The following is a 9,658-nucleotide window of genomic DNA, read 5'->3' as shown; positions in this document are numbered from 1 at the left end:
CGGTGTCGCCCCGCCTCATCCTACTTTGACCTCAAACCAAATACATCGTTAAACTATGTGTTCCGTAAAACAAATGAAGAAAAAGATGAACTCGATTTTTCACTGAATATAGCCGATCTGTGTACTTAGACTATCTCCAGCAGCTTACTCATACCTATATTCAAACTCCACTCTGCGAACAGTACAACCTATATTGCAGAATAGTGCAAAACAATACTTTATTTTCAAGTAAACTTTAGGTAGACTACTGCATACAGCCTTACGTATAAAGCTTGTTCATGAGTCACATTCATGAAACTGAAGTGAACGGCTGCCTTTCGTCATGTTGGTAGTTTTCAACATGCAGTTATAGTTGCTAGAATCTAATATAACATCTGATCTAAATTTTTCGAAGAAGTTTGACACAAACGAATTTGCAAACAAGAACGGTACAAAGTGTTAGAATATAATATAAGTGGATTTCTCACCTTCTTTCATCATCTTAAACTTTTTGATTGAATTGGTACATACAACTTAATATGGTATTAGAGTTAGAGGTCTCGAGCTCGAATTCTAATAAGCACAATTAAATAGAATAATTGTTACTGGCTCCTATATTCCACGCCAGAGACCTAAAATAGGCTCGACATGAGAATGTTAGAATAAAATATAAGTGAATTGTCTATCTCTTTCATACGTTTAAGCTTTTGGATTGAATTGGTTGACACATACAACTTAATATAAAGAAAAAAAATGTTAATATCTAAGTCAAGGATTCGACAACGGTTATTATCCTGGTTAATGTGAATCAACAAATTTACACTGTATATATGCATGTATCTGTTAAAAGGCAACTGAGCCCATATCTACATACATTGCCCTCAGAAGCAGAATCATAGATCTAGGTTCCTATATAGCAGTATGACCACCTGTATCCCTTCGGTTATTGCAAATTTCCACACTACAAAATCCCCACCTTTTTTTACCTCCTCCCAGCAGCCAAGTTGATTGTAGAACTACATGACTCTAGATCGATGGATCTCTTCTCCGCTCTGAGAAGTGTCCAAGATACCCGGTCCTGCAGCATCTACACTGCCCACTGTAACTCTAAACTGCACTTTTTTTACCAGCACAAATATAAAAGTACTTGAGCTCAGCAGATCAAATAAAAGAGCTCAAGGCATCGTATGATACGGTGTTTGTTGGATTATCTGTACATTGGTGAAGTTGAGAAACTTTGAACTCCGCACCCTTGCAGGCTTCTGAAAGAGGAGGTTTGGCGTACCCCCCTAGTACTCCTTGGATGACAACTTTGTAACTCGCCTCGGTGAAGTGTAGACCATCCCATGAGATGTATTTTGATGGGTCAGGGCACACTGTAGATCCAGGACGCCCGCACAGTATTGAAGGGGAACAGTTGTACGGAGCGTCACTTCCGCAGCACGCATTCAGTGGGACTGTGAAGCCTGCAAGAACATCTCTTGTTGCTTAGTAAATAAAACATGGAAGAACAGAGATGGTAAATAGAATAGTTTGTTTCTCTAAGCTTCTCTAGCTGTTAGGTTCCTTGTACTGGGTTAGTGCAGATAACATGCAGATGATGAGATAAGCTCCACAGATGTAAGCAACAAAAAGAGAAACAAAGATTTAAGGATGCAGAGAATATATTTTTTATGATGCTAAAATTTATGCCAAATGAGAACACAGGATCGTGCTAAAATTTTGACTAATAATTTGTTACAAAACATCGGATTATTTCCGGCTATTTTCGTTTAAGGTGACACTCTAATAAGAGCTAAGCATACATAATAAAGCACTGTAGAACAGTTCAAAGTTGATTCAAAGCTCTGCCTTTAGGTTGCAAACTGGATCGACAAGTAAATGAGTCATGTTATTGTCTAGCACAGGTAAAGCAGTCCAGTCACAATCCTATTATTACCCCCTCCTGTCCGATTTACAAGGCACAGTTTAACATGACACGGTTTCCTAAGTTACACTTTGACCGTTCATTTATTTTACATTATATTGTTTGTAGTTATAAACTTATGGTTATTAGATGGTATATTTAGTTACAAATTTAACCATATCATGTTTGTTTTATAATAGTTAAAACTTGTTAGCCAAATTATTGCTTATTAAAGATTGTAAAGTTTGAATCTTGGTATGTGCAAACACCTTATAAACTGGACTAGAGTAGATAAGAATTATATAAGATGCGTCCATTGCCTATTTACCAAATTATACAAGCTAATCAATAAAGTGATAATAACATTAATCAAACCCAACTTAAGAGTCTCATCCTGTCTCCAGACAAAGCACAATCCATAAGATTAACCAACACCTGCATAGCGTTCACAACTTATAGCACTAACCAAACATTTAAGTAACAGTCATGCATATCTTGTGCATAACCAAATAACAGTCCTCCATAACTAAAGATCATTGAACATGTGACAGTACTTCTCACTTTTTAGGACTTTTGAAACATTTCCATGTATCAAATTTTTAATATAACAGGTTCAATCACCCACTCAGAACATAAAGTCAACATCACTTATATCATACTACTTCCGTTCTTGAATATTTGTCGCCCGCTAGTTCATTTTTGAACTAAACCGCGACAAATAAAAAAATGGAGGTAGTGTGTTTTAGTTGGTTTGAATTGAAAATGGAACTCACCAAACTTGAGTGGGGCACGGAATATGTTCAATGCAGCACCGTAATAATCAGCATAAATGATGGTTACATCAGGGTGAAGATTCCTGAGTTTCTCCAACTCCTCCTGAAGCATCCTATTATGGTACTCAGCAAATTCATTGAGCCACTTAATGCATCCTGTTTGTTCCTCATAGTAACCCTCCTTTTGGCTCTGAAAGATTGCAAGATATAATGGGACACACCCTATTGGGAAGTTCCCTGGAACAACTAACTTCTTTGCTCCAAGATTTATAAGGTCCTGAAAAACATGCAAACTCTTAATGCAAATGCATACAGGCTCTAAACATTACCTCACTAGAAAGGGGGGCACACATACAACACAAATACATACCGTGATGCCCGAGCTTATGGCGCCAACAACATTAGGAACAATTTCATGTAGCTCATCAACAGATTTCTCCCTAACGATTAAATGGTTGTAATCATTTCCGCCAATCTCTCCCACAAACAAAAGTGACTTGGACATTATTTCATTTAGCTCTGCATACAAGTAAAATTCAGTGAGTTTTCAGAACTGCATTGTGTTGTGTGTGTTTGATTTTGATAACAACTAATTCCATGAAACCAACTACGGCACACAATAGCGATTCTCGTATAAATTTTGGAGGACGTTTTGTAATAATATCATTAATTAATACAGGTACTTATATTAGCTAAAACAATAAAAATAGACGATACTCATTTCAAAACTTGGTAAATATTTTATGTTTTCCCATGAAAATAATCAAATGATAATTATTGAATTGTTTGACAATTGCAACAAATGTCTTGGTGCTCAAAACAACCATAATTCCCACCTGCATGCCTGTCATAAGTCCATAGCAAGCCACTAGATCACATTTCAAACATAAAAGCACATGTTTCACCCCAATAGAAGGCCCAATAAAGTAAAATTTGAGTCACATTTATCAGCTGGGCACTTGCTACTAGTCAACTACAATCTCTAACAACCATAAAATAAGCAAAACAGAGTGCTCCCTCACAAAGCCACAAGTTGAAAACAGTAGCTCAGTTAGCCAGCACGTTTTTCAGCATCCTGCCACTACTTTCCATCTTTATTAACATAATGTAAAAACCAACCAGATGGCCCATTGACATTTTTAATAAACCTGTTAACAGGTAATGGTTCCATTTCATCAAACACCATGCAGGAAAAGGAACTGTGACCAAACAGATAACTCAGGAAGTCACTTACCTGTCTCAGATGGTGCAATGAATGGGAGAAGCTTCTTGAACCATTGCATCTGCTCATCAAGGGAGTGAGGCGTCCATGTAGGCTCCACACCGCGCTCACGGAAGAACGAGCCATTGAGAGCAGTTGCGCCGCCGACTGCAAAGTTTGCGCCATTCTGGAAGTCCCCACTGCCTAGGTAAGGTGGCACATATGGCAACCCAAATGCCTCTGCTGCATGTAACAAAAGAACAAACATGTCAAAAACAAAGTTAGGACAGGACAAGTAATCAGATGCGGAAACATGAAAAGGCCCAGAATGTTAAATGACTGGGAAATGAAAGGCCGATATGTAAGTGTTGACCACATGATGAGTGCCACCAATTTAACGGGTAGTTGCCTAGTTGGAGGCTTGGAGCTACCAATTGTGTGCTAGTTCAAGGAGAGATGATGCCACCAGTGCTAGTGGTTGGGGAGAACTGGGAATGGCAACCGACTTATGCTGATACACCCTGTATCAGCTGGGTATTTGCAGTAGAATGTTTCTTCCCAACTATTGAGATCTACAGATTTTATTATATGTGACTAGTATATAGGCCCCGTATGGCTCCTTTCCAACTCCGGGTCCGGTTGCTCTGGAGAAGCCCTACCAAACGTTTAAGGGGGCGAACGTTTAAGGGGGTGTTTGGCAAGAGCTGGCACAGCTATGTTACTAGCGAGAATCACTTCTAGAAAGCCAAACGACTAAAAACTGAGTTGCTTAATGGTGTGAGTGAAGTGAATCAGTCTCCATTTTATACTAGAGAGTGGGAGCAAAAAAAACCTGCTTATAACCCCTTAGAAATCACTTCACGCACAATTTGTCAAACGGTTTTCGTTAAATAGATTCATTTCTACTTTAGAATCATTTGGAATTACTCTATTGGAGAATTAGCTCTTGGAGCTAGAGAATCATGGAGTGAAGCTCTGCAGAAGGAGGTCTAAATTGGCGAGCCATTTTTCAGTAGAAAAAGGAGACGGGCTCCTCCAGAGGAGGTCCAGAAGACCCAAGCACGCACACCCATAATATTAAAAAAAGGCAGAGAGATGGTTGCAGCTGCTTATAGTTCATGAATTCTGAAACCGATCATGTTATCGTATATGATTAGAGAACATTTCATTGACCCCCACATGGACGTTTCCAACAGCAATTACAAATTTACAATGCATGTTTTTTATGTAAACGCCACGGTTAACAAATTCCCAATCTCAGTAGGGGGAACATGCTCTCGCTGGAGACAGGGGCCAAAAGAAAATAGCATAACTGGCCACACTATATTCTCCTCACCACCACGGCACTGGCGGCGCCTCCTAAGGGCCTGTTCGTTTTGCTCTCAATCCATGTGGATTGGGTGGGATTGGATGGGTTTCAATCCCAAACAAGTCAAAATCTTTCACAATTTTTTCCAATCCCATCCAATCCACATAGGATAGGAATAACCGAACAAGCCCTTAAACGACTAGTCTATTGCTTGTATAAAAATTAAACGACTAGTGACTCCCATCCCCTGGCATCATAGGGTTGACGAGTACGCGGCACGAAAGGAAGCGAAGAGGAAGATAATTATTAATCTAAGTAGACAGAATTGACACCAGAACTACAGTATATTTCTACGAAATCTTAATGTTACCGTAGAGATAAAATCCATGGAGTAGTAGTAAAGTTTGAATTCGCACAAAGAAATCCTGGAGATTCCATCCCCATTAATCAGGACGAAGGTGAGGACGAGCATCAAGCGCCGATAACGAACACGCAAGTCGAGGAGAAGGATGAACAACAGAGGCGGAGGATACCGAAGAAGTCGAGCAGGTTGCGGCCGTCGGAATAGCGGCCGGAGGGGCGGCCGAAGAAGGTCTGGCCGTAGGGGAGGTTCCGCGCGGGGTCCGGGAAGTCGTCAGGCACGGAGAGCAGGAAGTTGCCAGTATCCGTGAGCGAGTCCCCGAAACCGAACATCCGGTCGAAGCAGACGCTCCCTCCTCCAGCTTCCGCTTCCGCTTCCACCGCTGCCAACACCACCATCATCCCGGCGAAGAACAGAGTCGCCCAAGATGGAAATGCCATGGCAAAACGACGGCCCGCGCCGATCCGGAGCAGAGGGCAAGTTCCAGAAGAGGGAGACGGGGACGGAGACGGCGGGGTGGGCGTTGGCATGGGGTGGGGGAGAGAGGACGCCGGAACGGACGAGGAAGGAAGACGAAGGCGGAGGGGCAGCGGTTTTTAAAATGAGTGGACGGCGGAGCCATCCACACGCTTTTTCAAATTCGCTCGGAAAACGTTTTCTTTTTCATTTTTACGGAGTTTCTATTTAATTAGGGAATATACTGGTGTAAATCAATCCCTCCGTGTAACTTCTAATCTAAACCACATTATATTAATCCAAAGGATCTAGGGGCGTACATAATTTTACACTTAACTGCCCGTTACTAATCACATTTTTTCAAATCCCCACTCTCATTTCGCGTATGTCCCTTTGGATCACCATCATGTGAATCAGATTAGAAATTTAAACGGTTACACGGAGGAGTTGATTTGCACCATATACGTTCCCGACTCGTTTTTTTTTGTTTGAATTTGGTTTATTCGGCTCAGCTGTCATCTTATTTTCTTTTTCGTCTCGGCTCGGTCTGGTTCTCCGCCCTCGCGCTGGCACTTTCTGCCGCGGCATTTTTGTGTCTGTTCTTTCCGTTTTCTGTTGCCACGCGACGTCATGCACGACTTCCGTGAGAGTAGTCCAAATTAACGTGAATTCAGAATTTGTGGTTGTGACGGGATGATTTTGCCGGTTGCTAAATACTAAACCGTGGAGATTTTTCTATATACAGATTTTTATAACGCCCTGCTTAACATTCTAATAATAGTAATTTAAGCAAATATCAATTAAGCCCCGTTTGTTTCCTTTTATTTTGAGGAATTGAAATCTTGTTAATGGAATAGACTATTTTTTTAGAATGTAACATTCCACCACTTTCCAAAGTTATCATATAAGACTATCTCAAATTCATGGAGTGAGATATGGAAATTGATTCTATAGATTTACATGCTACTTTTCCGATGTACAACTTATAGCACACTCTCCTAATTGCTTCGTTATAACATAAATGTAGTATATAACTATTTTTCTCATATGATTTAGGATAATATACAAATATATTACATATATAAATATATGAACTTAATTAGTTTTGTCTAAATTATAATTATTAAAATGGAATTTTATTCCAACGAAACAAACGGGCCCTTAAGGTATTATGATTATATACGAAATATATTTGTATATTATTATTAGCAATATGTAGAAAATATTTATTTGTTATATTTTTTACTATAGAGGAGTGAAACGAACAACATCTTATAAGTTACCGAGTAGAAACATATTTCGTTGATATATAAAATCATTTTTCTATACTTCACCCCAAGAATTTAAGATTGACTTAAAAATGATGGAATGTCAAATTTTAAGCCAGTCCAAACAGTCCGAGCATTCATGAATCTATATTCTCAGAAAACTGTTTAAATAAGCTATCCCAAATAGGTCATAGTGAGGGCATGTTTTGACATGACTCTGCTTCACTTCAGAGCAGATCTTCTCCAAAACTCTAAGTGTAGCAGCTCTATTCTAGAGTTTAGATTCCTTTTTCATAAACGATTGTAGTGTCGGGTAAATAACTCTAAACTCCATATCTAGATTATTTTTTAAAGTTTTCATAGCAGTAAAGGAGTACTCCAAAAAATTGTACTATAGCTCTAAACACTTTGTGGAGTCTACAACACTGTAGTTAGGTTGTTTGATAGGCTCTAATCAGCTCCTCCTAGGTAGCGATTGGTTTTGAAGATTTGGAAGATTCTGAGAAGTCAAATGATTCCACATTTAAACATAATTTTTTCATTTTTAGAATTACTCGGTTTTATATAGAATCAATCCAAACAACAATAAATTAATAGTAGAACAGATCTATCAACCATATTCCAAAACCAAACGCTAGGTTAGTTTTGTTCTGTTGCCATGCTAAACACAGCTTAACTTCAAGTGGTTGCGAACTCTGGACCAAGCCACTGCGGAGGCCGGAGAGGCGTGCTTGCTTCTCTCTACACGGCCTTTTCACCATGGACGTTGCACACTCCACCGTAGCTGTCATATACTCATATTAGCCGTGTTTACTTAATGAATCTACTTTTTTAGGTGTACAGTTCGGTAATTAAATGTATGGAAAACATGGGGTTACAGGTGTTCCTAGCATCGTTGTCATACTAGTTTTTGTCTCAAATGGCCACTGAACTCGGTCCCTTTCGGCTAGGGCTGAAAAAAAACTCAAGCTCGACGAGCTGGCGCGGGCTCCCAGTAGCTCGGCTCGGCTCGGACCGGCTCGACGCTCAGAACGAGCCCGAGCCGATCCTGTTTTTGTGGCTCGTGAAAAGAGCGAGCCAGCTTGGCTCGGTGCAACTCGCGAGCTGGCTCGTGGCTCGACCCAATAACAATTTATTACATAAATTCTTAATTAGCATATAATATTAGTATCGAATAGACAATAATTTATGTTATTTGAGATTACTATACAAAAATAATCTATTTTCTATATTATATTAGTGATATATCTATTTTACTAATTTAAAATATGTTATTTAAAATATTTTTAAGATTTTTATATTATAATTAGGGAGCAGATTTATATTTATGGCTAGGCTCGTTGGCTCGGCGACCCCGGAGCGAGCCGAGACGAGTCGCTTTTTCGAATGACAGTGAGTGCCCATTTCAGAGGAGTACATATCGGTGCACATAAGCTTTCGATGCAAGTATGATACACATGAACTAATAAAATTTAAACAAATTCTGAAAAAAATCCATATATATTATTTCTATCTTACTTCAATTATATGCAAAATTTCAAATTCAAATTCGTTATACTTTAGATGTAATAAAAAGATAAATTTTTGACAAGTTTAAATTAGAAAATCAACTAAATTGTTCTCTTTTTATTATAGCTAAAATATAACGAATAAATTGTTCTCTTTTTATTATAGCTAAAATATAACGAATGTATATAATAGGAGTATGATGAAAATAATATGTATGATTTTTTAGGATTTTTTGTGAACTTTTTTAATTCATGTGTATTATATATGCACCAAAAATTTATGTGCATCAGATATGTCCTCATCCGAAAGTCCTCGACACTCATCTTGTAGTAATTGGTAGAGAGGAAAAAAAGGGCACACGTGTTAGATGCTTATAAGGCTATGTACACTTGAACGTGTAAATTGGTAGGCTTTTGCTTGGTTAAAAAAAAATCTCTTTGTCTCTCTTCGTCTCGGTGCTACTTCAGACCCATATTGTTGTAATCAAGATTGCGATCGGGCTCTCTGGCTCCTCTGCTGGTAAGGACATGTTTGTTTTTTCTTTCTAAATCTATGGAGAAAGAGGGGAAATAATTTACTAATTAAAATTCACCTCATTCTAATCCAATACCCCTCAATCAACATGGTTGAGGTATAAAATGAACAAAGTCTAAGGATGACAGTTTTCCTGTGCGGAGGTATAAAATTGAGTCTACTGTTGTTGATTGCTGAAGTTTGGAGCATGTTACAGATCGCTGCTAGCTCTACGCATCTATCTGTAATCTATAATCTGTGATCTGCCACAACATTATGTAAGGATTTGCCTCGTTTCCCCCAAAAAACGAGGCCATTGAGGTGTGGCCTAGTCATGCCAAAATCAATGAAATTTAGGTGAGGATTCTCTCCAACCGTTGACA

General features: G+C 38.9%; 1 protein-coding gene across 2 annotated transcripts; it reads right to left on the bottom strand.

The window, feature by feature from the left end:
* Positions 1-720: 720 nt before the first annotated feature.
* LOC100282758 (alpha-L-fucosidase 2) lies at positions 721-6,171 on the bottom strand. 2 transcript variants are annotated; one of them, XM_035961459.1, is made up of 5 exons: positions 5,702-6,171; positions 3,893-4,099; positions 3,029-3,177; positions 2,659-2,935; positions 721-1,445 (listed from the first exon to the last, which is right to left on the bottom strand). In XM_035961459.1, exons 1-5 carry the CDS (start codon positions 6,057-6,059, stop codon positions 1,141-1,143), a joined length of 1,296 nt encoding a protein of 431 aa, XP_035817352.1. In that variant the 5' UTR covers positions 6,060-6,171; the 3' UTR covers positions 721-1,140. The 2 variants fall into 2 exon arrangements, with proteins under 2 accessions (XP_035817352.1, NP_001351291.1); NM_001364362.1 differs by having other exon boundaries at positions 772-1,445; positions 3,893-4,102; positions 5,702-6,073.
* Positions 6,172-9,658: the final 3,487 nt, after the last annotated feature.

The sequence above is a fragment of the Zea mays genome, chromosome 8 (assembly GCF_902167145.1).
Source record: "Zea mays cultivar B73 chromosome 8, Zm-B73-REFERENCE-NAM-5.0, whole genome shotgun sequence".
Lineage (NCBI taxonomy): Eukaryota > Viridiplantae > Streptophyta > Magnoliopsida > Poales > Poaceae > Zea > Zea mays.
The sequence above is the reverse complement of the archived record's forward strand: the minus strand, read 5'-3'. Positions and strand labels throughout refer to the sequence as shown.

Coding starts and splice junctions, on each gene's coding strand:
- LOC100282758 (NM_001364362.1), bottom strand. CDS start 6,059: ATGCCAACGCCCACCCCGCCGTCTCCGTCCCCGTCTCCCTCTTCTGGA. Junction 2,936..3,028: donor CCATAAGCTCGGGCATCACG/GTATGTATTTGT, acceptor CATGTTTTTCAG/GACCTTATAAATCTTGGAGC. Junction 1,446..2,658: donor CCGTGCCCCACTCAAGTTTG/GTGAGTTCCATT, acceptor ATGTTCTTGCAG/GCTTCACAGTCCCACTGAAT.